This window comes from Podarcis pityusensis (assembly GCF_964106645.2).
Source record: "Podarcis pityusensis genome assembly, chromosome: 18".
Taxonomy (NCBI): domain Eukaryota; kingdom Metazoa; phylum Chordata; class Lepidosauria; order Squamata; family Lacertidae; genus Podarcis; species Podarcis pityusensis.
The window spans coordinates 3,877,010-3,904,047 of record NC_138043.1 but is presented as its reverse complement, the minus strand read 5'-3'; the positions used below and the strand labels follow the sequence as shown (position 1 = coordinate 3,904,047).

Sequence of the window (27,038 nt, the reverse complement as noted above, 5' to 3'; positions counted from 1 at the left end):
GAACTGCTAGGTTGGCAGGAGCAGGGACAGAGCAACGGGAGCTCACCCCGTCATTGCGGGGATTCGAACCGCCGACCTTCTGATCAGCAAGCCCTAGGCTCTGTGGTTTAACCCACAGCGCCACCTGCATCCCAGTGAGAAATTACAGTTCTATTTCTTTGCTGCATTTCTGTCCCGCTAGCATCCTCAATCCTCTTTCCCTCTTTTTCATTCTCACAACCACCCTGTGAGGTAGGCTAGGCTGACTGGGGAAGGACCCCACCTTGGCGGTGGAGCACCTATCTTGCATGTATACATTGCCAGGATCAGTCCCAGGGTGGTGTCTCCCAAAAGGGCCGGAGACCCTTTCGGAAGCAGCCGGAGGGCTGCTGCCAGCCAGTGTAAGGGCTACTGTGCTCAATGTGGGTTGGGCTAACACTGCAGTCGCTTCCTGTCTGTGCCTTGAAGGAGAGATGGGAGCTTGTGGGAAAGGGTGCCAAAACAATTTAAAACTCGAGCACTTACACCATGGGTGGGCAACCTAAGGCCCAGGGGACGGATCCAGGCCAATCACCTTCTCAATCAGCATGTTTTTACATGAGTAGAACATGTCCTTTAATTTAAAAGGCATCTCTGGGTTATTTGTGGGGCCTGCCTGGTGTTTTTACATGAGTAGAACATGTCCTTCGATTACCGTATTTTTTGCTCTATAAGACTCACTTTTCCCCTCCTAAAAAGTAAGGGGAAATGTGTGTGCGTCTATCCCAGAAGCCAGAACAGCAGGAGGGGTTGCTGCTTTCACTGCACAGCGATCCCTCTTGCTGTTCTGGCTTCTGATATTCAGAATATTTTTTTCCCTTGTTTTCCTCCTCCAAAAACTAGGGTTCGTCTTGTGGTCTGATGCGTCTTATAGAGTGAAAAATACGGTATTTGGGAGCCGGTCCACTGTCCCTCAGGCCTTGTGGGGGGCCGGACTATATTTTGAAGAAGAAAAATGAACGAATTCCTATGCCCCACAAATAACCCAGAGATGCATTCGAAATAAAAGGGCACATTCTACTCATGTAAAAACACGCTGATTCCGGACCATCCGCAGGCTGGATTTGGAAGGCGATTGGGCTGGATCTGGCCCCCGGGCCTTAGGTTGCCTACCCCTGATCTAGAGGACACGTGGCTGGCAAAAGCCACACTAGGGCAAGGCCCTATATACAACCTCTGGGGCTGACAGTGTTCACGACTTAAGGGGAAAAGAAGACCACACACACCCATTGGAAAACGTTGGCACATCGTTTATTTAATAAAGTCTTGTATTTTTATTTTTTGCTCTCCCCCTCCATTGAAAAAGGCAGGGAAAAAGGAGGTTCGTGGTTTGGTCTGCTGCTTTTATGAAGCGGGGAGGGGAAAACAGGCTTTGCGTTGCCCCCCCGCCGACAAAAAAAGACGAAATCATAGGATGGCCAGAGTTGGAAGAGTTGGAAGAGACCCCCCCACACACAACCCACATACAGAAGAGTCTTCCAGTCCAACCCCCCTTGCAAGGCAGGACTCCCAAGCTAGACGATTATGACGGTTTCGACAATGACAAGAGCGAGGTGGCAAAACAAGCCAGAACTTTGGAATAAATAAATAAATATATATATATATATTCTCACATTCTCCAAAAGAAGAAGGGGTGGGGGGGAGATCGCCCTGCCACACCTCTGGCAGTTTTTCGCTTTTACAAAATTAAGTTTCTCTTCTTTTCTGACGGTCCCCCCCCCCGCCCCAAATTCCCCATCCCTTCAAGTAGTGCTTTGGACGTTGATTTTCAAAGGAAAAAAAAATGAAAACTGGAGGGCAGGACCCACACATCCAACCAGGCGCACACCCCCCCACTCCTCCCTGAACCCCCCCTCTGTTGACATGCAAAGGAATTGAAGCACGGGGGGGGGGGGAGTTAGGAAACGTAAAAGATTTGGCACACATCCCCTGCATGGCTGTATTGGGAGATGGATGGGTCAGTTTGCCCCCTCCCCAAGCGATGTGCTTGTAGCCGCGTAGTAGCAACGATACGTTAAAAGAAAAAGCTTGCTGCCGCCACCTTATAATCTGCTTAAAAATTAAAGGCGCAATAAAACCGCCTGCTCGTATAGGTGAAACTCGAAAAATTAGAATATCGCAGGAAAGTTTGTTTATTTCAGTCGTTCAACTTAAAAGGTGAAACTCGTGACATGCAAAGCGAGAGACGCTTCTACATCTCAGAGGTCCAATATTGCTCTATCTGCAATCCTTGTTTTGCTGATTTCATTGAATATTCTAATTTTCTGAGATTAATTAGTTTCACCTTTGAAGTTGAATTAGTGAAAGAAAGGAACTTTTCCATGTTATCCTAACTTTTCGAGTTTCACCTGTATATCATTATTATTTTTCTTCAACCACAAATGTGGATAAATTAATTCTTTAAAAAATTAAAAAGAGACTCCCTTTGCATCGATTTGGAGAACGGGGCAGATTGTGGAATAACGTGTCGGAAGAGGCATGTTTTTGTAGCCGAGCGCGTGAGGACTATGGCTGATCTCCCTCTTTTTCTTCCGCTGGGCCTTACCCCCAAACTCGCGGCTCTCCTATCTCAGCCTGGGGAGAAAAAACGGGCGGCTTTCCGATGGCTCTAGACTTCCTGGCTTCTGAGACTAGCAGTCCAACGACACTGGGGGGACACACACGGACGTCAGTCATCCCTGCATCATCCGCTGACGCTAAGACCAGGGTGTTTCTCATTCCGCTGCCCAGTTCACATGAGGACTATAAACTTGGGAGCATTCAAATAGCAGCTCCGACATCCTTTTTCCAATCAAGCTGTTTGGTATCTCTGCGCAAGGGATGGTGTCGCCGGAAGGAAAGCCAGAGCAAAGGGGGGGGGACAGCGTACAATTTTGTTGAACGGGAAAAGTTGGAGATAATAGAGAATCGGCGACGGAGGAGTAACGCAGGGGCGCCAGGAAAGACGGAGGCCTGAGCTTTCAAAGAAGTTGGGCGCGCTGCTTCTACTGCAACCCGCCTGCCTCGCTTTGCCAAGTACGTACCCGAAAACGGCACAACCCGCTCCAAACCGGTGCAGTAACCCATGGCAATTTCATCCACCCAGGCAAAATAACATTTCTGGAGCTAGTTCCACGCCAACGAAAGTTCATTGGGAAGAAACTTGGGTGAGAGATCAGGGCCAAGCGGGCAGGCTTTTCTGTCCCATCTGGAAGGCAAGGTTGGTTCTGCCTCCCGCCAAGAGGACGCCCAGCGACAGACGGAGGGAGAAGGAGGAAAGGAGAAGGTTATTGCTTGCAAAAAGAAAAAAAAAAAACCAGAGAGAGAGTGTGTGTGCAAAGGTGAAGGAGTCATTTATAGTTATCTGCTACAACCAGCTCTTTTGAACATTGTGAGGTAAAAGTCGGGCCTCTGCTAGGTTCCGGGGTCTCCTGTTATTAGCGAGAAAAAGCCCCTCAGGAACGTAATGTCCGGGCTGTGCAATAGAGGCGCTTGCTTTGGCAAACCTGCCTCGGGGAAGGGAGAACTGGCTCATCTCGGGACCCCTAACCCCTCTCGGGCACCGGCGAGAAGGGAGCAGAGGCTGCTGGGAGCAAGATCCCGCCCTCCCCGGCCCCTCGCAAGCGGAAGGCCAAGCCGAAGGGCCCGCCGCTGCCCGTCGCACAAACGCAGCCTTGACCAGTTTCCCTCGACCCTCTGCGGACTCCGAGTCCCGGCTAGAGACAGGGATGTCTGCGGGATGGCGACTCCCCTAGGACGCAGTGACGTCCCTTGCGTGGTACCTGCCCCAGCAGGGCCACCGTCCTCTGAGATAGTGCGCCCCATTGCCCGGTTGGCTGGCAAATCCCAGGCCGGCCCCGGGGAGGAACTGGGGAGAGAGCGGTGGCTACCTCACCCTGAAGTCGACGGCGTCCCCCTGCTCCTCTACTCTGGGCTGTGGTCAGGGGAGGCGTTCGCCACAGCCACGACGCACCCTGGACTCTCTCTCGGTTTTTTCAAGCGCCCATACATCCTTTCCTCCAACCCCCCGGTTATCTTGTCCATCAGTTCGCTGCCCAAGCCGCCCAGGCCCGGGCACTGCCCATCCTCGAGGCAGCCGCTGCCATACGGCTCGGGCGGCCCCTTGGCCTCCTCCGGCGGCTCCTCTTCTATCACCTGGATTTTGTCGCCGGCTTCCGCCGTCGCCGGTGCCGCCTCCTCGTCCCCGGAGCTGACGATGCGTGGCAGGGTGCTCTGGTAGCGCCCCTCGAGTGGGTAGTTGACGCTGTCGCCCCTCCGCAACGGCGTGCGGTGCCTCTCCAGGGCCGGCGGGTAGCGGACGCCGGGGTCGCTGTACTGCTTGGCCCTCTGCCACTGCTTCCGGAGGTGCGTCCGGGAACGGTGCTTTGCCCGAAGCGGCGACTCGTCGAATTGAGGGTCGTGGCGGACGAAGGCGTTGAAGAGGGCGTCCGTCTTCTCGTCGATGCTGTAGTCCCGGCGGGGCAACGCGTCCCGGGTGGGGAAGAGCTGCCCGTAAGGGGCCCAAACCAGCGGACTTGGGGCCGGCGGCCCGCCGGAAGCCCCTTCCGTGGCCTCGTCTTCCTCCTCCGGTTCTTGGCCTTCGAAACTCTCAAAGATGGTGGCTCGGCGGCCCGCGCTGGTGAAGCAGTAGCGCTTCTCCGAGGCCGTCTGGTCCTCACCGACGCGCCCGCCGGGAGCCTCGATGGAGGCGTAGCCGCTGTCCATCTGCAGGAGCTTCCGGGTCCCGGCCTCCGATTCCACACTGTCCTGCTTGGCTTTCCCCGGCAATCTGTCCTCTCCTCCTTCAGCCTCGTCCGCCAAGGAAGAAGGGAAGCTGGGCAAGCCGCCGCTCGAAGAGATGCTCTCCCCGCCGTCACTGCGCACCGAGTCCCGGTCATTGCCCTGCTCCGACGAAGCGTACATCTCCAACGATGCCCGCAGGCTCCAGATGTCATGGTAAAGGGGGGTGGGTGGCTGCTGCGGTGGCGGCTCCAAAGCGGGGGGCTCAGCGGAGGGGGGGCTGGGTTGCTCCGACGGCTCTATCCTGCATCCAGAACACAACAGGTACATTTTCCCTTTAAAAACACCTTTTGGGTCTTAGGATCGTATGGAACAAAAACAGCAAATGATAATTGAGACCTGATATATATATATATATATATACACACATACATACATACATACACTCTTTTCAAGTTCATACATACACACACACACACACACACACACACTTTTCAAGTTCATATATCGTATTTTTTGCTCTCTAAGACTCACTTTTTCCCTCCTAAAAAGTAAGGGGAAATGTGTGTGCGTCTTATGGAGCGAATGCAGGCTGCGCAGCTATCCCAGAAGCCAGAACAGCAAGAGGGATTGCTGCTTTCACTGCCCAACGATCCCTCTTGATGTTCCGGCTTCTGAGATTCAGAATATTTTTTTTCTTGTTTTCCTCCTCCAAAAACTAGGTGCGTCTTGTGGTCTGGTGCTTCTTATACGGTACACACACACACACACACACTTTTCAAGTTTATACATTTCACTGATTTCACAATCATCTTGATATTTCAAAACTTTACTTCCTTCCCCCTCTTTCTGCGGTTCCTTAAATTTCATTTTAATACCTTTCGCATATCCAAATTAACTTCATTTGCTCATTCATTCATCTTCTTTAAATACATACTCTTACAAAACTGCAAGTTATTACAATAATCCTGCCAATGTTTTCATCCGTTTACAAATTATCTGTTAATATTCAATAAACCATTTCCATTCTTTTGTTTTTAAAAAAATGTTATCTTGATTTCTTGTTCTTCTGGCAAGTTTCACCATTTCTGCATATTGCATTGCTGTTACAGTGGTACCTCGGGTTACATACGCTTCAGGTTACAGACTCCACTAACCCAGAAATAGTACCTCGGGTTCAGAACTTTGCTTCAGGATGAGAACAGAAATCGCGCGGCCGCGGGAGGCTCCATTAGCTAAAGTGGTACTTCAGGTTAAGAACAGTTTCAGGTTAAGAACGGACCTCCGGAACGAATTAAGTACTTAACCCGAGGTACCACTGTACTCTTACAAAACTGCAGGTTATTACAATAATCCTGCTGATGTTTTTATCATATAACAAATTATCTGTAAATATTCAATAAACCGTTTCCATTCTTTTATTTTTTTTAATTGTTATCTTGATTTCTTGTTCTTCTGGCAAGTTTCGTCATTTCTGCATATTCCATTGCCGTTATAAGAGAATAAATAAGATGCTCGTGGTGAAGTTCCAGCACCTCTTTTTTCTAGAAAAAGGGCACTGGCCTGGCCCGTCCTTCCTGCGAAAGGACCACACCGATGCCAGCTGCTGGAAAACAGCAGGAGGGGAGAAAGCTGCTCCTGTGCTCAAATCCTGCTTGCGAGTTTCCCTTTGGGACAACTGGTTGGCTCCTGTGTGCGAGGCAGCTCCATCTGGTACGCAGGATGAGACCCTCCCTGCCCACGGACTGCCTCGCCAGAGTGGTGCATGCTCTGGTTATCTCCCGCTTGGACTACTGCCATGCGCTCTACGTGGGGCTAACTTTGAAGGTGACCCGGAAACTACAACTAATCCAGAATGCGGCAGCTAGACTAGTGACTGGGACCGGCCGCCAAGACCACATAACACCGGTCTTGAAAGACCTACATTGGCTCCCAGTATGTTTCCGAGCACAATTCAAAGTGTTGGTGCTAACCTTTCAAGCCCTAAACGGCTATGGTCCAGTATATCTGAAGGAGTGTCTCCACCCCCATCGTTCTGCCTGGACACTGAGGACCAGCTCTGAGGGCCTTCTGGCGGTTCCCTCACTGCGAGAAGCGAGGTTACAGGGAACCAGGCAGAGGGCCTTCTCGGTGGTGGCGCCCGCCCTGTGGAACGCCCTCCCACCAGATGTCAAAGAGAACAACTACTACCAGACTTTTAGAAGACATCTGAAGGCAGCCCTGTTTAGGAAACCTTTTAATGTTTGATGTATTACTGTATTTTAATATTTTGTTGGAAGCTGCCCAGAGTGGCTGGGGAAACCCAGCCAGATGGGCGTGGTATAAATAATATATTATTATTATTATATGGGCATTTTGGCCCCTGTGAGAACAGGATGCTGGACTTAAGATGGGCCACTGGGACTAGACCCAGCAGCCCCTTCGTTTGTTCTTATTAAACGAGCCGCTGCAGCTCAGGAAGGAGAGGAGAAGACTTTGCGGATACAGCAAAGCCTGCCCGATTATAACGCCAAAGTTGAAGGTTCAATCCCTGCAAGGGACAGCTGCATTTGGGGGTGGTTTGGACTAAATAACCCTCCAACTCTATGATAGGGTTCCACATAGCCAGGATTCGGCCGTCGGAAACGGTGCCCAGGCAGAAACTGCTTTAATGTCTGGGAAAACTGTATGGAAGTAGATTTTGGCAAATCTTTTTTTAAAAAAGCTCAAAAGCTTCAAATTTTTTTTTTTTAAGTTTTTGCAAAATAAAAGAAGCTAAACTTTGGACCCGGGGTCAGCAAACTTTTCAGCAGGGGGCCGGTCCACTGTCCCTCAGACCTTGTGGGGGGGGGCAGACTATATTTTGGAAAAATAGAAGAAAAAAGAACGAATTCCTATACCCCACAAATAACCCAGAGGTGCATTTTAAATAAAAGGGCACATTCTACTCATGTAAAAACACACTGATTCCCAGATTGTCCGCATGTCAGATTTAGAAGGTGATTGGGCTGGATCCGGCCCCTGGGCCTTAGTTTGCCTACGCATGCTTTGGACCAAAAAAAGATAAAGAAAAACCCAACAACTTTTTCAGGGAATGAAAGCTCAACACCTTTAGTGTCCGGATTTTCACTTTTTGAAATATGGCAACCCTATGACTCTTAAAGGGACGCGGGTAGTGCTAGGGACGCGGGTGGCGCTGTGGGTTAAACCACAGAGCCTAGGACTTGCCAATCAGAAGGTCGGTGGTTCGAATCCCCGCGACGGGGTGAGCTCCCGTTGCTCGGTCCCTGTTCCTGCCAACCTAGCAGTTCGAAAGCACGTCAAAGTGCAAGTAGATAAATAGGTACCACTGCGGCGGGAAGGTAAACGGCGTTTCCGTGTGCTGCTCTGGTTCGCCAGAAGCGGCTTAGTCCTACTGGCCACATGACCCGGAAGCTGTACGCCGGCTCCCTCGGCCAAGAAAACGAGATGAGCGCCACAACCCCAGAGTCGGTCACGACTGGACCTAATGGTCAGGGGTCCCTTTACCTTTAACTATGACTCTTAAGCCTACCCAACCCATGAATCCTGCAGTGCTGCCGAAATTCTCCCCCAGTCTTTCCTCATGCCATCGCACCTGTGTCTTCTCTGCTCCACCCCCCGCCCCATTCCCACTTATCTACTGAAAAATACCTGCCGAGGGATAAGGTGGAGCTGGCTGGAGCGGGCAGGAACGGCCCGCCGACGGGCCTGAACGCCACGTCATCCGTCCGGGCGATGTATTGGATGATGTCCGTCTGGTGGGGGTCACGGTCTTCTTGGTCCATGCTTTCGCTTGCGGCCCTCTGCCGCTGGAACTGGTGCCGTTTCGGAGAGCCTGGGCAAAGGACCGGGTGGCGAAGACCAAGAGTTAAGTGGGGGGGGGCGACATGGGGGGGAGAGAGAAAGAGAAGAGACGACAACCAAAATATGATTATTTTGGACAAGGGCAAGCCTTTCTCGAATCCCGCCCTGCCAGCAAAAAGAGATGTCCATTCAACCAGCAATTACAGTGGTACCTCGGGTTACATATGCTTCAGGTTACAGACTCTGCTAACCTAGAAATAGTATCTCGGGTTAAAAACTTTGCTTAAGGATGAGAACAGAAATCGTGCGGTGTCGGCAACGGGAGGTCCCATTAGCTAAAGTGGTGCTTCAGGTTAAGAACAGTTTCAGGTTAAGTACTTAACCCGAGGTAAAGGTAAAGGGACCCCTGAACGTTAGGTCCAGTCGTGGCCGACTCTGGGGTTGCGGCCCTCATCTCGCTTTACTGGCCGAGGGAGCCGGCGTACAGCTTCCGGGTCGTGTAGCCAGCAGGACTAAGCCGCTTCTGGTGAACCAGAGCAGCGCACGGAAACGCCGTTTACCTTCCCGCCGGAGTGGTGCCTATTTATCTACTTGCACTTGATGTGCTTTCGAACTGCTAGGTTGGCAGGAGCAGGGACCGAGCAATGGGAGCTCACCCCGTCATTGCGGGGATTCGAACCACCGACCTTCTGATCGGCAAGTCCTAGGCTCTGTGGTTTAATCCACAGCGCCACCTGTATAAAAATGACGTCTTGATCAGAATTAAAGCCTCTGTGTACATAGGGCTGCCATAGGTCCAGGATTTCAAAGGTGGAATCGACGTCCAAAAAGCAGCACTTTGTCCTGGATCTTAGAGAAGTCAATCAAAAATTCGTGGGGGTTTTGGTGTCTTTGTTTTTTAATAAAAAAGATCAACAACAACTTTTGGGTTTTCCTAAATAAAAGCAAAACTCTTTGGGGGGGGGTTTTCTAGTAAAAAACTCAACAACTTTTGGTGTGTCCTGGTTTTTACTTTTTGAAATATGGCAAACCCTATATGTGCACCAAAGCGCAATGGGAGGATAATCGTTTCTTACGAGTTAAATACCGACGATACATCACTTTATAAAAATTCTCTGAGATAATCAATGATCGTGAAATCATGAAGGAAGAGGGGGCATTATGGCCTCATCCTGATGAACACATCTCTCTTACTGCATTAAAAAAATGGCTTCTCTTGTTGATGCAACTCAGTCCAAAGACCGTGAAAGGTCTTAAGAGTATTTTACTACCTTGCACAGGACCTCGTGTGCTTAGTCTTCAATCTCATCCAATTACGCTTCAAGATTAAGCCAATTTAAATGGTATGGCTTTAAGCTTGTACCGCAAAGTTTATTTTGGCGGGGTCACTTTCCATTCTACGGGTTTTCAGCTATACCGTATTTTTCGCTCTATAAGACGCACCAGACCACAAGACGCACCTAGTTTTTGGTGGAGGAAAACAAGAAAAAAAATATTCGCTGTGAAGCGAAAGCAGCAATCCCTCTTGCTGTTCTGGCTTCTGGGATAGCTGCGCAGCCTGCATTCGCTCCATAAGACGCACACACATTTCCCCTTACTTTTTAGGAGGGGAAAAGTGAGTCTTATAGAGCAAAAAATACGGTATTTTTTTTTACAGAGCGAGTTTAACAAATGCTTTAAAAAAGCTGTGTTTCTTTTATTTTCTTTGAACAACCGCAGCAACACTATCGCAAACCTGAAACACGTTACAGTGGTCCCTTGGTTCTCAAACTTAATCCGTTCCGGAAGTCCGTTCCAAAACCAAAGCGTTCCAAAATCAAGGGGCGCTTTCCCATAGAAAGTAATGCAGTACGGATTAATCAATTCCAGACTTTTAAAAACAACCCCTGACAGGAATTTGACATGAATCTTACTATCTAACGAGACCATGGATCCATAAAAGGAAAGCAATGCACAACGTACTGCTGTCACACAATCAGTAGCTGAACTGGGTTCCACACAGTCACAAAAACAAAACAAAAAAGAGCCGCAAAAAGAAAAACGCAAAATAAATAGCAAAACCAGACAGACCTCAGTCTAAACGGATGTGTGGCACTCAAATCAGAAGCACAACACTCAAAATGGAGCACGTTCGGCTTCTGAAAAAAGTTCGCAAACCAGAACACTTACTTCCGGGTTTGCAGTGTTTGGGTTCCAAGTTGTTTGAGAACCAAGGTACCACTGTATGCTTAAATAAAAGAGACTACAAGGCTTTATTTTGCCCCAGGGACCACCAGATCAAGAGAGGTTGCATTGATGCCTCCAGTTCACTGGTGCAATGCTTGAATCGTGCCAGTGAGAGTGGGTGGGCACCAAAGCAGGTGTGATGGCCTGGGATTCGGACTCGGATGCTGAACCTGAGGGATCCCAGCCTGCACAGGAGTCCCCGCCTCCAGAACCAGCTGAGCCGGGGCTGGGGCCTGAGCCTGAAGGGTCCTCACATGTGCTGGGTCCTCAGGTGAGTCTGCTCTGGCTCCTGAGGTGATGGAGGACCCATTGCCTGCAGGTGCTCCACTCTCAGCCCCGTCAGAGGAAGCTGAGGTTGCCTCTGGGTCCGGTAGCCCTTCAGCCTCTCCTGAGCTGCAGAGGCTCAGGGCAGAGAGGCGGAGGGAACCAAGTTCCCGCAGGAGGAGTGCTCGCCTCCAGGAGAGGCGAGTCGCCAGAGGATCGGGGCCGCCCTATGACTCAGGGCAGATAAAAGCCAGCCAGCCCCAGTCCCAAGTTGCGGAAGCAACGTTGTTGGTAGCCTGTTCCTGCCTGCACCCTGTCCTGCCGGAGCTCCTGACCTCACCTGACCCTCTGCCTTGGGCCCAGTTTCAGCTTTGACGGACAGCCTCCATACTGCACCCTCGACCTCGGATTGGACCATAGCTGTCAAGCGTCCCTTATTTGGTGGGACAGTCCCTTATCCCTGCGCCATGTCCCGCTGCTGTCCCTTATTGATGATGTCCCTTAAATAAGGTACTGAAGGTAATGGAGCCCTTTCTATTTCCAGCTGCGCTTTGTCAACAACAAATTGTTGCTGTTTTTTTGTGCTGAATATATGGTAATTTATGGACCTAATAGGTATGCAAAGCCATTTGCACGCAACAAAATATGTATTTTATCAAAGTAATTGTTGATCCCTTATTTTGGCTGCTGATCCTTTATTTTCGAGGCTGCTGGTCCCTTATTTTCAAATCTGTAAGTTGACAGTTATGGATTGGACTCGGACCTCGCCGCACGGTTAACCCACGGGACCAGCACAGCCGGGCAACTACCCAAGAAGGAGCATGGCGTATCCGCCCCCCCAGGCCAAAGTATCACCCCTCCATCGGCATGACCCACCTCTTGTGTCCAGACTGGATGCTCTCTGACTCGTCTCCAGTTTCCATTTCTTGATCCGAAAGTAGGGTCCGGCACCCTCGAGGCTGGCATGGCGGCGTAGGCGGGTGAAGAAGTGAAGGACGGCGCCCTGGGCAGGGGCCGGCGGGGGCTCCCCCGTCCCGCCCCCTCCAGCACCCTTGGGACTCTGGCCGGCGCCGTCGGACTGAGAAGAGAGGAAGGAAGGAGGAGGAGGAGGGATCGGTCAGGAACGGCCGGCGGTTTTGCCACCCGAATGGAAATGCCACCCTAAGCATCAAACACGCAGAGAGACGCGCCGCTCTTCAATGCCGCCCCCCCCCTCGGGTGCAAGGACGAAAGACGCGTCAGCGAAACACGTACAGGGAGGGAAATAAGTATTTGAACCCCCTGCCCAATTTGCCCGTTTGCCCTCTGACGAAGAAACGGCCAGTCCGTAATTTTAACGGTAGGTTTTATCGTAGCTGTGAGAGACAGAATCTCTTTTGACTTTTGTCTTCTGGGTTTCTGGGGGTTTTTCCTGTTGTAATTCTGTCTCTCACAGAGTTCCCCCGAGTGAACCTGCAGGAAAAATAAACAACAAACCCCCAAATTTGGGATCTTCTCTAAACCCGTGCCAGGATTTTGGGGTGTGTTTTTTTTTTCAGCGAAAAGCCTGTGTTTTGCAGGCCTGAGCGTTTGATGCAGCAAACATGGGGTTCATACTTAGCATTAGCTTCGAACCTCCAAATTTGGGGTCCCCTCCACAGATGCACAGAGACATTGAATCTTAAGAGCTGGAAGGGACCCTCGGGTCATCTAGTCCAACCCCCTGAAATGCAGGAATCTCAGCCAAAGCGCCCCTGGCAGGCAGGCATCCGACCTCTGCTTAAAAACGTCCAAGGAAGGAGAGCCCTTTCAAAGGAGTCCGTTCCACTGTCAAACAGCTCTTGCTGTCAGAAAGTTCTTCCTGACGTTTAGCCGGAATCTCCTTTTCTTGTAACTTGAAGACACGGGTTCGAATCCTGAGCTCTGGAGAGCAGCAGAAAACAAGCTCCATCTTCCATGCGGCTAGCAGCCCTTCCGGTATTTGATCACCTGTCCATCGTCTATTTTCCAAGCCCTCCTCTGCGCACCTTTTCAATCTCTTTCTTAAAATGGGGTTCCCAGAACTGGACACAGGACCGCAGGTGTGGTCCGAATCAAGGCATTCCCTCGAACAGGGTGCAAGATTTGTGCAGGGTAGCCAAATTCTGTGCGACTGCCGTAAAATGTAGGGAACAAGCTGTGCTATCATAATGATTAAGGCCTTAAATTATAATTTTAGGTTATATGTTAGTGACTTAAGTTTTAATTTATATAGATTTTTACCTGTTGCTATATCTGTATTGTCTCTGTTATAAAGGTAAAGGGACCCCTGACCATTAGATCCAGTCGTGACCGACTCTGGGGTTGCGGCGCTCATCTCGCTTTATTGGCCGAGGGAGCCGGCGTACAGCTTCCGGGTCATGTGGCCAGCATGACTAAGCCACTTCTGGCAAACCATAGCAGTGCATGGGAACGCTGTTTACCTTCCCGCCGGAGCGGTACCTATTTATCTACTTGCACTTTGATGTGCTTTCGAACTGCTAGGTTGGCAGGAGCAGGGACCGAACAATGGGAGCTCACTTCGTCGCATGGATTCGAACCGCCGACCTTCTGATCAGCAAGCCCTAGGCTCTGTGGTTTAACCCACAGCGCCACCTACATCCCTGACTAAGTTTTAATTTATATATATTTTTAGCTGTTGCTATATCTGTATCATCCCTGTTAGACCTAATTGCAAATTCAAATGTATCCCTGTCATGTTTTATGACTTCCTTGATGTGGGCTGGAGCTGGTCTGTGACCGAAATAATAAAATTCATTCATTCATATGGCCTAGAATCGCATTAGGCTTTTTTGCCGCTGCATAATAATAATAATAATTTATTTTTTGTACCCCGCCCATCTGGCTGGGTTTTCCCAGCCACTCTGGGCGGCTTCCACAGAGACCAAAAATACACTAAGATGTCACACTTTAAAAACTTCCCTGAACAGGGCTGCCTTAAGATGTCTTCTGAATGTCAGGTAGTTATTTTTCTCTTTGACATCTGATGGGAGGGCGTTCCACAGGGCGGGCGCCACCACCGAGAAGGCCCTCTGCCTGGTTCCCTGTAACTTGGCTTCTCGCCGCGAGGAGAACCGCCAGAAGGCCCTCGGAGCTGGACCTCACTGTCCGGGCAGAACAATGGGGGTGGAGACGCTCCTTCAGGTCTACTGGGCCGAGGCCGTTTGGGGCTTTAAAGGTCAACACCAACACTTTGAATTGTGCTCGGAAACGTCCTGGGAGCCAATGTAGGTCTTTCAAGACTGGTGTTATGCGGTCTCGGCGGCCACTCCCAGTCCCCAGTCTAGCTGCCGCATTCTGGATTAATTGCAGTTTCCGGGTCACCTTCAAAGGTAGCCCCACGTAGAGCGAATGGCAGTAGTCCAAGTGGGAGATAACCAGAGCATGCACCACTCTGGCAAGACAGTCTGCGGGCAGGGAGGGTCTCATCCTGCGTACCAGATGGAGCTGCCCTGGACACAGAATTGACCTGCACCTCCATGGACAGCTGTGAGTCCAGAATGACTCCCAGGCTGCGCACCTGGTCCTTCAGGGGCACAGTTACCCCATTCAGGACCAGGGAGTCCCCCACACCCGCCTGCCCCCTGTCCCCCAAAAGCAAATAATAATAATAATAATAATAAATTTTATTTATATCCCGCCCTCCCCAGCCGAAGCCGGGCTCAGGGCGGCTAACAACAATAAAACAGTACAAAAGTACAGCGTAAACAACAGTCTAAAATCATTCGTTATAAAATTAATTAATTCAAGCCACTGGCAACCATTGGGCCAGAGCTCCGCGAAGATTGCCGAGGGAGGGAGTCAGGCTGTGCCCTGGCCAAAGGCCTGGTGGAACAGCTCTGTCTTGCAGGCCCTGCGGAAAGATGTCAAGTCCCGCAGGGCCCTGGTCTCTTGTGACAGAGTGTTCCACCAGATCGGAGCCACAGCCGAAAAAGCCCTGGCTCTAGTTGAGGCCAGCCTAACTTCTCTGGGGCCTGGGACCTTCAAGATGTTTTTATTCGAAGACCGTAAGTTTCTCTGTGGGGCATACCAGGAGAGGCGGTCCCGTAGGTACGAGGGTCCTAGGCCGTATAGGGCTTTAAAGGTTAAAACCAGCACCTTAAACCTGATCCTGTACTCCACCGGGAGCCAGTGCAGCTGGTATAGCACCGGGTGAATGTGATCTCGCAGCGAAGACCTCGTAAGGAGTCTCGCTGCAGCATTCTGCACCCGCTGGAGTTTCTGGGTCAGTCTCAGGGGCAGCCCCACGTAGAGCGAGTTACAATAATCCAGTCTGGAGGTGACCGTGTGAAAGCATCACACGGTTGTCTCATTGCTAAACTTGCAATCTACCGAGACCCCAGGATCCCTTTTTGCACATGCCAGGCACCCCCCAATATCCTAAATTTGTGCATCTGGCTATCCCCAGTTAAGCTGACGTACCGAGGTGCCTTCGCCAGAATCCGATGAAGCAGAGGAACCAGCCTCGACGGTGGAATTATAGGTGTCTCCCGGCAAGGCAGAACTGGCGCAGGTTCCGTGGCTGGTCAGCGCCGTCTCCGGCAAAGGATGCTACCAAGAAGGGATGAAGGTGAGAAAGGGTTAGGGATAGCTTCGCCGACCCACTCACACACCTCCTGGAAATTTACACCCCGCGGGCGTAAAAACTGAAGAGGCATTTCCAAAAACGCCTGTTTCCGTACAAAAAGTTTGCCTCTAGGACCAGCCATGGGAAGGCTAAATGTGGCCTCTGCCGGTAATAAGACAGGTCTCTGCCCCAGTAAGCTTACAAATAAATATGAATTAAGGAACTGGGCTAAATTCTCTCTTCTGTGCGGCCATGGGTGCCCTCAGAGAGGCATAATAATAATAATATTTCTTATACCCTACCCATCTGACTGGGCGGCGGTAAATTATTATTAAGTAATAAGACAGGTCTCTGCCCCAGAGGGCTTACAAATGTGAATTAAAGAACTGGGAGAGGCCTCAGCAAAATTCTTTCTCATGAGCATCTATGGACGTCCTCAGGGAGGCCAAGCAATAAATAATAATAATAATAATAATAATAATAATATTCTTATACCCCGCCCATCTGACTGGGTAACCTGAGCCACTCTGGGCGGCGGTAAAAATAGAAGTAGTATGTCGGGTCTCTGCCCCAGAAAGCTTACAAACATGAATTAAAGAAGTGGGATCCTGCCCCTCGGCTCCTCTGGGTCTCACCTGGAAGATGGCCAGGCTGGGCTTGGCTGGGGGGTGCCGAGGCGTCATGGCGATGCTGTTCTCGTTGGACTCGTGGATGGTGACGATCTTGAGGGCGGCGGACGGGGGCAAGGGCAGGTGGCTGAGGCGGGCGTTCTTCAGGTGGTGGAAGTCTCCCTCGGTCAGGGTGTACCTGGCAGGGAAAGGATTTCCCTCAATCTTTGTCAGCACGGCCATCTTGGACCACGATTTCCCATCAGTCCCTGCCAGGACGGCCATTTTGGAGCATGATTTCCCATCAGTCCCTGCCAGAACGGCCATTTTGGAGCATGATTTCCCATCAGTCCCTGCCAGAACGGCCATTTTGGAGCATGATTTCCCATCAGCCCCTGCCAGCACGGCCATTTTGGACCAGGTTTTCCCTCAGCTCCTGCCAGCACGGCCATTTTGGACCACGATTTCCCATCCAGCCCCTGCCAGAACGGCCATTTTGGACGATGATTTCCCTCAGCCCCTATCAGCATGGCCATTTTGGACCATGATTTCCCTCAGCGCCTGCCAGCATGGCCACTTTGGACCACAATTTCCCATCAGCCCCTGCCAGCACGGCCATATTGGACAATGATTTCCCTCAGCCCCTGCCAGCACGGCCATTTTGGACCATGATTTCCCATCAGCCCCTGCCAGCACGGCCATTTTGGACCACGATTTCCCATCAGCCCCTGCCAACACAGCCATTTTGGACCATGATTTCCCATCAGCCCCTGGCAGAATGGCTATTTTGGACCATGATTTCCCATCAGCCCCTGCCAGAATGGCTATTTTGGACCATGATTTCCCATCAGCCCCTGCCAGCACGGCCATTTTGGACCACGATTTCCCATCAGCCCCTGCCAGAATGGCTATTTTGGACCATGATTTCCCATCAGCCCCTGCCAACACAGCCATTTTGGACCATGATTTCCCATCAGCCCCTGTCAGCACGGCCATTTTGAACCATGATTTCCCATCAGCCCTTGCCAGCGCGGCCATTTTGGACCACGATTTCCCATCAGCCCCTGCCATCTCTGGCACACTGTCTCTCCAACCCCACAAAAACCCAAAAACTTGAATATTTTTCTCCAAGTCCCATCGCTGAATGGTAGAAACCTTCCTTTGCCTCCAGAAGGTAGGCAATCCTGGGAGAGAAATACTGACCCAGAGCCGCAAAACAGGCTTATCACAGGCCTTGGGGGCCACCTCAGAGCCCATCTAGTCTGACCCCCATGCATTGTACAGGGTTCAAGTCCTCCCAACCCAGCCCTCAAACCCATCAAGGGACTACAGCCTCTCAGCTGGTCCTTACGTCACAGGGCTGCTGCGGGGATTTATTTTTTTTAAAAAAGACGATCCCTTATATAAAGGATTATCATATCTGAACGGAATAGGAATTTATTTAAATTTTGGAAGAAAAACGGTAGAAGAATGAACTCATCCACTGGGGGGGGGGCAGTTTGATAAAATTGTAGAATTTGGCGTTAATTGGTATCGTTATAGCAAGGCCACTGTTGGAAAATCAATGAAAAAGATGTATTTTTTAAAAAGTTGAAACGTATACGTACTGGTCCCATCACCTCCTGGCAAATAGAAGGGGAAGAAATGGAGGCAGTGAGAGATTTTACTTTCTTGGGCTCCATGATCACTGCAGATGGTGGCAGCAGCCACGAAATTAAAAGACGCCTGCTTCTTGGGAGAAAAGCAATGACAAACCTAGACAGCATCTTAAAAAGCAGAGACATCACCTTGCCAACAAAGGTCTGTATAGTTCAAGCTCTGGTTTTCCCAGTAGTGATGTATGGAAGTGAGAGCTGGACTATAAAGAAGGCTAATCGCTGAAGAATGGATGCTTTTGAATTCTGGTGCTGGAGGAGATTCTTGAGAGTCCCATGGACTGCAAGAAGATCAAACCTCTCCATTCTGAAGGAAATCAGCCCTGAGTGCTCACTGGAAGGACAGATCCTGAAGCTGAGGCTCCAAGACTTTGGCCACCTCATGAGAAGAGAAGACTCCCTGGAAAAGACCCTGATATTGGGGAAGATGGAGGTCACAAGGAGAAGGGGACGACAGAGGACGAGATGGTAGGACAGTGTTCTCAAAGAGATCAACATGAGTTTGACCAAACTGTGGGAGGCAGTGGAAGACAGGAGGGCCTGGCGTGCTCTGGTCCAGGGGGTCACGAAGAGCCGGACACACTAAACGATGAAACAACAACATACGTACAAACCGTACTTCTCTCTCGAACCCAGGACCCCCGCCTACCTCCTCCCTTTCTCCTGGGTCTTCTTGCTCTGCTCGAAGAGGGCCGCCTCGTTGAAGGACACCCGTCGCCCCGTGGCGCTTCCGGAAGAGAGGAATCTCTCGCTCTCCGCGTCTCGGTAACTGGAACTGGACATGCAGTCAGGGTCATCCACCTTGATGGTGATATCTAGGGGAGGCAATGGCGGGGTTTTTAGAAACCCACCCATCATTTTTGTTTTATAATATTTTTTATTAATTTTAACATATAAATTATAAAACGTACCACAAAACTTATAATAATAATAATAATAATAATAATTTATTATTTATACCCCGCCCATCTGGCTGGGTCCCCCCAGCCACTCTGGGCGGCTTCCAAAAGAATATTAAAATACTATGATACATCAAACATTAAAAGCTTCCCTAAACAGGGCTGCCTTCAGATGTCTTCTAAAAGTCTGGTAGTTGTTGTTCTCTTTGACATCTGGTGGGAGGGCGTTCCACAGGGAGGGCGCCACTACCGAGAAGGCCCTCTGCCTGGTTCCCTGTAACTTGGCTTCTCGCAGTGAGGGAACCGCCAGAAGGCCCTCGGTGCTGGACCTCAGTGTCCGGGTAGAACGATGGAGGTGGAGACGCTCCTTCAGGTATACTGGACCGAGTATCACTTATACCATCCTTTTAGACTTCCGTCAGCACCTCTGATGACCCACCGTTTTAACCACCATTTCTTAACTTTATATTGCCTTTACATCTCTTAACAAATCATCCTCCCCCTTGTCCATTTTTACAATACTTCTAATAATACTCCTCACAAAATTTCTTGCAACCCTACAAACGTCGTCTGTTCTTCACAATTACTTTTCAAATAGTCCGTAAATTTACTCCAGTCTTCCGTGAATTTCTGGTCTCGCCGGTTTCGAATCCTTCCTGTTAGTTTATCTAATTCTGCATAGTCCAATAACTTCATCCTCCATGAAACCCACCCATCCTAGCTAGCAAAATCCCAGAGTTACAAGTGAAACTCGGAAAATTAGAATATCGTGGAAAAGTTAATTTATTTCAGTAATTCAACTTAAAAGGTGAAACTAATATATGAGAGAGACTGATGACATGCAAAGCGAAATATGTCAAGCCTTTATTTGTTATCATTGTGATGATCGTGGCATACAGCTGATGAAAACCCCAAATTAACAATCTCAGAAAATTAGAATATGAAATGAAATCAGCAAAACAAGGATTGCAAATAGAGCAATATTATAACAAACAAAGGCTTAACATATCTCGCAGGGATTCAAACCACTGACCTTCTGATCAGCAAACCCTAGGCTCTGTGGTTTAGACCTAAAGGTAAAGGTAAAGGTAAAGGTAAAGGGACCCCTGACCATTAGGCCCAGTCACGGACGACTCTGGGGTTGTGGCGCTCATCTCTCTTTATTGGCCGAGGGAGCCGGTGTCCAGCTTCCGGGTCATGTGGCCAGCAGGACTAAGCCGCTTCTGGCGAACCAGAGCAGCGCACGGAAACGCCGTTTAACTTCCCGCCGGAGTGGTACCTATTTATCTACTTGCACTTTGACGTGCTTTCGAACTGCTAGCTTGGCAGGAGCAGGGACCGAGCAATGGGAGCTCACCCCGTCATTGCGGGGATTCAAACCGCTGACCTTCTGATCAGCAAGCCCTAGGCTCTGTGGTTTAACCCACAGCGCCACCCGCATCCCTAAGCCTATAGATAGCTACTAACAAAACCGTTTGCTAGAAACCGCAGGAGGGCAGAGCTGCTCTCGCACTCGGGTCGTTTCTCCCAGTTCGCCAAGGATGCTATGGGCCTGATCTAAACCCCTCCTCCAAATCCCCCCCCCCCACTGATAGGCTTTTTGGGGAGGGGGGAGGAATTAAACCAGAGAGGCAACATCCCTGGAGAGGTGCTGGGTTCAGTACCAGGAGATGCAACAGGAGGAAGGAAAGAATAGAGAGAGTGAGAGCAACCGTTTCCAGGGCAACGGGCCCTAGCAACCAGAGCGGGTACCACCAGACCTTCCTATAGAAAAGGATGCAGCAAGCCCTGCCCGCTTTTGAAAGTAAAGCAAGCAAGCATCTCACCTTGAGCCGGCTGGGAGTCATCCAGATAGGTAGTGTTTGTTTTCTCGGGGTCATCGCTGGCTCTGGAAAAAAGAAAGAGAAGAAGGAGGTGGGCGGGGGGGAAACCTTGAAAAAGGCGTACGCAACAGAGTGAGATGGAAAAGGTCTAGGAAAAACCTGTGCTGAATAGCTCTAGGTTTGCATAAGCCATGATTTGCATATTAAGGGAATATGCTGTGTACAGTGGTACCTCGGGTTACAGACGCTTCAGGTTACATACGCTTCAGGTTACAGACTCCGCTAACCCAGAAATAGTGCTTCAGGTTAAGAACTTTGCTTCAGGATGAGAACAGAAATCGTGCTCCGGCGTTGAGGCAGAAGCCGGAGGCCTCATTAGCTAAAGTGGTGCTTCAGGTTAAGAACAGTTTCAGGTTAAGAACGGACCTCTGGAACGAATTAATTACTTAACCCGAGGTACCACTCTATCATCTATCTATCTATCTATCTATCTATCTATCTATCTATCTATCTACAGTGGTGCCTCGCAAGACGAAAAGAATTCGTTCCGCGAGTCTTTTCGTCTTGCGATGTTTTTCGTCTTGCGAAGCACGGTCCGTCGCAACTGCGCCTCTTCAAGCGGCTTTAAAAAAAAAGCGCAAGACGTTTTCGTCTTGCGAAGCAAGCCCATAGGGAAATTCGTCTAGCGAAGCAACGCAAAACCGAAAAACCCTTTCGTCTAGCGAGTTTTTCGTCTTGCGAGGCATTCGTCTTGCGGGGCACCACTGTATCTATATCTATATCTATCTATCTATCTATCTATCTATCTATCTATCTATCATTTTTTTACCAACTTTGCCCAAATGGCTTCATTTTCACACACACCTTCAAGCCTGCGAGGTAGGCCAGGAAGTAACGAACAGCCCAATATTATTATTATTATTTTAAAAAAACAATGCACAGTGGGTTTCGTGGCACAGGTCCCTCCAAGAACTAGACTGATGTCAAGGAGACGAACAACAACAACAACAACAATTTATTATTTATACCCCGCCCATCTGGCTGGGCTTCCCCAGCCACTCTGGGCAGCTTCCAACAAAATATTAAAATACAGTAATGCATCAAACATTAAAAGCTTCCCTAAACAGGGCTGCCTTCAGATGTCTCCTAAAAGTCTGGTAGTAGTTGTTCTCTTTGATATCTGGTGGGAGGGCGTTCCACAGGGCAGGCGCCACCACCGAGAAGGCCCTCTGCCTGGTTCCCTGTAACTTGGGTTCTCGCAGTGAGGGAACCGCCAGAAGGCCCTCGGTGCTGGACCTCAGCGTCCAGGTAGAACGATGGGGGTGGAGACGCTCCTTCAGAACTACAGAACCTTCTTTTAGAAGACATCTGGAGGCAGTTCTGTCCAACTCTGTGGTTCTATGAAAGTCCTGTGGTTAAAGCAGTCGTCTTTGAAATCAATGAGGTCTAGAATCTTACTTTGCGGCTAGGGAAAAAGACCAGAGCTCAGACCAAGCCTCTCTTGACTCTGCAACCCTCTGTATTGATTGCAGAACTGGCCTTGCGCAGTGTGACCTCCCCATCTTAGGGTTCCAGTTCTGCTCCCCACACCCAGTTACCTGGAGTGTCGCCGGTCGGCCTCGCAGCATCGCCGGCAGACGATCAGGATGCCAAAGAGAAGCACCAGAGTGCCCCCGATAAAGATGGAGAGAAGTATCAGAAGCAGGAAATACCCATCGTGGGTCTTCACTTCGCCAGGCACCGTCTGGAAGGTGGGATTTTTTTGGGGGGGAAGGAGGGAAGGGAGAGGAAAATAAAAAGACACAATATATGGGTGCAAAGGGTGAGGGGAGCCGATGGGGCTGAGTTTCCTCACCTTTGTTCTGTACAAGCTACCTCCACAGCAAGGAGACTCAGAAAAATATACCGTATTTTTTGCTCTGTAAGACTCACCTTTTCCCTCCTAAAAAGTAAGGGGAAATGTGTGTGCGTCTTATGGAGCGAATGCAGGCTGCGCAGCTATCCCAGAAGCCAGAAAAAGCAAGAGGGATCGCTGCTTTCACTGCGTAGCGATCCCTCTTGCTGTTCTGGCTTCTGAGATTCAGAATATTTTTTTTCTTGTTTTCCTCCTCCAAAAACTAGGTGCGTCTTATGGTCTGGTGCGTCTTATGGGGCGAAAAATATGGTATATATATTCCCTGGCAGTATGAGGGCACATTTCTCCACCACTGGGGGGGAGAGAGAGATGGAGACACTCTTCACTTTTTCACACACAAGTTTAGGGTGTGCAAAATCAAGAATTGCCTGCCCTTGAGAGATGGCTCCCCCATGTCTCTGCACGAGTCAGCGGTCTCAGCACGGTTACAAAGCACGCAGAGATGCAACGGGCACCCTCCTCAGAAGGTTCTCACGAGGAAAGAGATTGGACTCAAATCACCCCTTCCAACTTTGCAGTTTTAAGAACTCTGTGCCCTTCCCTGACCCTCCATCCTTAAAACTCAAAACTTCTTCCCACCCCACTCCAGTTGATTCCACTGTGCAATGAATCTGTTCTCCCTGGGGCAGTGATCCTTTCACTTAAATGTGTTAAGATTCCTGCATTGCAGGGGGTTGGACTAGATGGTCTTGGGGTCCCCTTCCAGCTCTAGGATTCTATAATTCTATGTGCTCATTGCTGATGCTCAGTGCTGCCACTATATTCATAAAATAACAGTAAGATACCAGTAGGAACTAAAGCAAGATGAGCGCCGCAACCCCAGGGTCAGTCACGACTGGACCTAATGGCCAGGGATCCCTTTACCTTTACCAGTAAGAACAACAACAATTTATTCTTATTATTGCCCAGTAATAATTTGCAATTGTGGGTTAAACCACAGAGCCTAGGACATGCCGATCAGAAGGTCGGCGGTTCGAATCCCTGCAACGACGGGGTGAGCGCCTGTCGCTCGGTCCCTGCTCCTGCCAGCCTAGCAGTTCGAAAGCACGTCAAAGTGCAAGTAGATAACTAGGTACCACTCTGGCGGAAAGGTAAACGGCGTTTCCGTGCGCTGCTCTGGATCGCCAGAAGTGGCTTAGTCATGCTGGCCACATGACCCGGAAGCTGTACGCCGGCTCCCTCGGCCAGTAAAGCGAGATGAGCGCCACAACCCCAGAGTCGGTTACGACTGGACCTAACGGTCAGGGGTCCCTTTACCTTTTACCCCCTGAAAGAGGTCTTTGATGAAGGGCTCTTAGCAGCCAAAGATTCAGGTACCCAGAGCTTTTTCCAGCACAGAGAGAAAGACCCCAGAACTTTCAGTCTGTTAGATTTCTACCTGTTGAGGTCAAAGCGCCCAACTTAAGTTTGGGCCCGTGAAGCTGCGATTCCTGCACTGCAGGGAGTAGACCCCTGGGAACCCCTTCTCTGATTCTTCTGCGATCATGTGCAAAACTGGAATATCTCAAGTTGTGGGTTCGAGTCCTCCGCTGGGCAAAAACACTCCTGCATTCGACAGGATGACCCCTGTTGGTCTCTTCTAAATCTACAATTCTACGACTCTAGGGCCAGCAGTGGTGGTGGGCGGTAGCTGAGTCAGTGCTCAAGTCAGTGGCTGACCGCATTAAAACCTCGGGCCCCTTCCATGGGACTGTCGCTTACTGATGACTCAGCAACCAGCTAGTCCTCAGCACAGAGTTCCGAATCGTTTCGGAAAAGGGAAATGTGCAGAGATGGGAGGGGACTCAGCCCTGTCTGCATCCCAAGCAACGGTCCTTACTTTCACAAACGACAGCCCTTACTTTCACAAACGACATATCCAAAGCATTTCCTGCAGATTTGGAAGCCAACAACTGCCTTCTGCGCACGCACGTGGCTTGGGTCTGTTTCCGACTGGCGGTGGGCAGGATTGAACCCGGGTCCGTCTGCGTGCCAGGCAAGCGCCCCCAGCAAGGGAAGATGCCCGGCTGCGGAAATCTGCAAAAGCTTGCAACACAAGCAGCAGCGGATTCAGCAGAAAACCCTTCGAGGTTTCCCTTTTCCTAAAGAATCATAAGCTGGAAGGAACCTCAAAAATCATCTAGCCCAACCCCCTGAAATGCAGGAATCTTTTGCCTAACCTGGGGCTTGAACCCACAACCCTGAGATTAAGAATATCCTGCTCTACCGAATGAGGTTGGCTTCCTCCACAGACACCCCCAAAATATTCCCAGATACTAGCGAAGTCAAAAAAGCCATCATGTGATCAAAAACCACAACTGGCTGCCCCCCTTCAGAGCTGTTGAACTACAACTCCCCATCAGCGCTAGCCAATCCCGGGAGTTGTAGCACAGAACCTCTAGATCAGGGGTCAGCAAACGTTTTCAGCAGGGGGCCGGTCCACTGTCCCTCAGACCTTGTGGGGGGCCGGACTATATTTTGGAAAAAATATATGAATGAATCCCTATGCCCCACAAATAACCCAGAGATGCATTTTAAATCAAAGGACACATTCTACTCATGTAAAAACACGCTGATTCCCGGACCGTCCGCGGGCTGGATTGAGAAGGCGATTGGGCCAGATCCGGCCCCCGGGCTAGTGAGGCCAGAGCTCAGGGATGATGAGAGTTGTAGTCCAACAACATCTGGGGACCCACAGGTTGGGAACCGCTGCTCTAGATTAAGAGAGCGGGTGATGCAGACAGAAGCCGCAAACTCCAAACCTAGATGCCTTTGCTTTTTATTCCTCTACTGGTGAGCTTTGGTGGCAGAGGGGCAAGGCAAAGGCACTCTGCATATGCTCAGAGGCACCACCCACAACAATTACTTATTTTTGCCATGATTTCACAATACCGCAGCTCCGTCAGTATAAATCAGCTAGGTGGACCAAAGGCCTGACTGAGATTCGAACCGTTTCCTATTTAAATCTGAGCCTTTTGCTCAGGACTTTGAGTAGGCCTGGAAAAGCCCATTGCCTGAAACCCCAAAGGGCTGCTACCAGTCGGTGCAGACAATATGTAGCTGGATGGACCAGCCATCCTTCCCAAGACTCGTGGGCCCAGGAAATAATTTCTTCCCTCCACGCTAGGCCAAAGCAATGCCGATTGAGAACTTGCCCTCGATTCGCAAAATTGTTTTAAATCGTTTCTAATATTGGTGTTTTCAGTTGCAACCTGCCCTGGGGCTTTAGTGGGGGGGGGGGCAGGTAATATTTTTAATAACATAATAAATAATAATAATAATAATAATAATATATTATTTATACCCCGCCCATCTGGCTGGGTCCCCCCAGCCACTCTGGGCAGCTTCCAACAAAACACTAAAATACAATAACCTATTAGACATTAAAAGCTTCCCTAAACAGGGCTGCCTTTAGATGTCTTCTAAAAGTTTGGTAGTTGTTGTTCTCTTTGATATCTGGTGGGAGGGCGTTCCACAGGGCAGGTGCCACCACCGAGAAGGCCCTCTGCCTGGTTCCCTGTAACTTGGCTTCTCGCAGGGAGGGAACCGCCAGAAGGCCTTCAGCGCTGGACCTCAGTGTCCAGGTAGAACAATGGGGGTGGAGATGCTCCTTCAGGGATACTGGGCCGTTTAGGGCTTTAAAGGTCAGCACCAACACTTTGAATTGTGCTCGGAAACGTACTGGGAGCCTCAGATTTTAAAATACATTAGCATCAGCAGCACCATGCTCCGATTACAACAACCCCGGGAGATGATGGACCGGTCCTCGCTGGCTCCCCAGCTGAATGCATTAGCAAAAATTGCCTAGGCTGGGCAGATCAAACAGGGTCAGGATCCACCGGGCAAAAGGCAGTTTCTCTCCTGCAGGCTCACAAGCCAGCAACTCCCACAGCTACTCCTGCCAAAACTTTGGTGGCATTTCCGACCTGGGCCCAACCTGAACTCTCCTATCCAGAGCCGGTGTGGGGGGAAGTGGGGAGACCTCTCTGTCTCTCTGGAGGGGGGCATGAAATACAGAATATCACCCACCCTGGGGGGAAAGCCTCGCAGACCTCTCCCCACCTGCCTCCACAGCAGGGACACTCACCGTCACACCTCCCGTCGTCGCGTTTTCCCATGCGCTCAAATCATCGCTCATTGTCCGTCCTCGAGAGAGATGTCCTCCTGTGAAAAAGGGGAGGCACGAAAGCACAGTGACACGGCGGTGCGCGGTTGCAGAACGAGATTAAAAATATATATTTAAATTAAAAAGAAGGCAAGGGTGAGCAGGGAGGGGGAAATAAATAAAGAAATGCAATGTACATATATCAAAATTTGCAGAAGGGGCGACGTGGTCGATGCGGTTGTAGATTCTTCTTTTCCCTTTCTCTCTCTCTCTCTCTCTTTCTCTCCCGGTTACCTCCAGCAATCCATCTCCCCTCCCTTTGCAGCTCACATGTTTTTCGCGGAAGGGAAGATCACGGGTGGATTCCGTTCACAAGATCCTCGGCAGCGCCATGCTGCGATTACAACACCCCGGGAGATGATGTACTTGGCTCGCCAG

General features: G+C 50.2%; 1 protein-coding gene across 1 annotated transcript; it reads right to left on the bottom strand.

The window, feature by feature from the left end:
• Nucleotides 1-1,252: 1,252 nt before the first annotated feature.
• On the bottom strand, nt 1,253-27,038 carry CBARP (CACN subunit beta associated regulatory protein). The gene is made up of 10 exons (XM_080988872.1): nt 26,798-27,038; nt 26,583-26,659; nt 22,200-22,345; nt 20,605-20,666; nt 18,529-18,694; nt 16,252-16,423; nt 15,472-15,600; nt 11,908-12,109; nt 8,389-8,572; nt 1,253-5,041 (listed from the first exon to the last, which is right to left on the bottom strand). The coding sequence occupies exons 2-10, from the start codon at nt 26,631-26,633 to the stop codon at nt 3,922-3,924; spliced, it is 2,232 nt and encodes a 743-aa protein (XP_080844998.1). The 5' UTR covers nt 26,634-26,659; nt 26,798-27,038; the 3' UTR covers nt 1,253-3,921.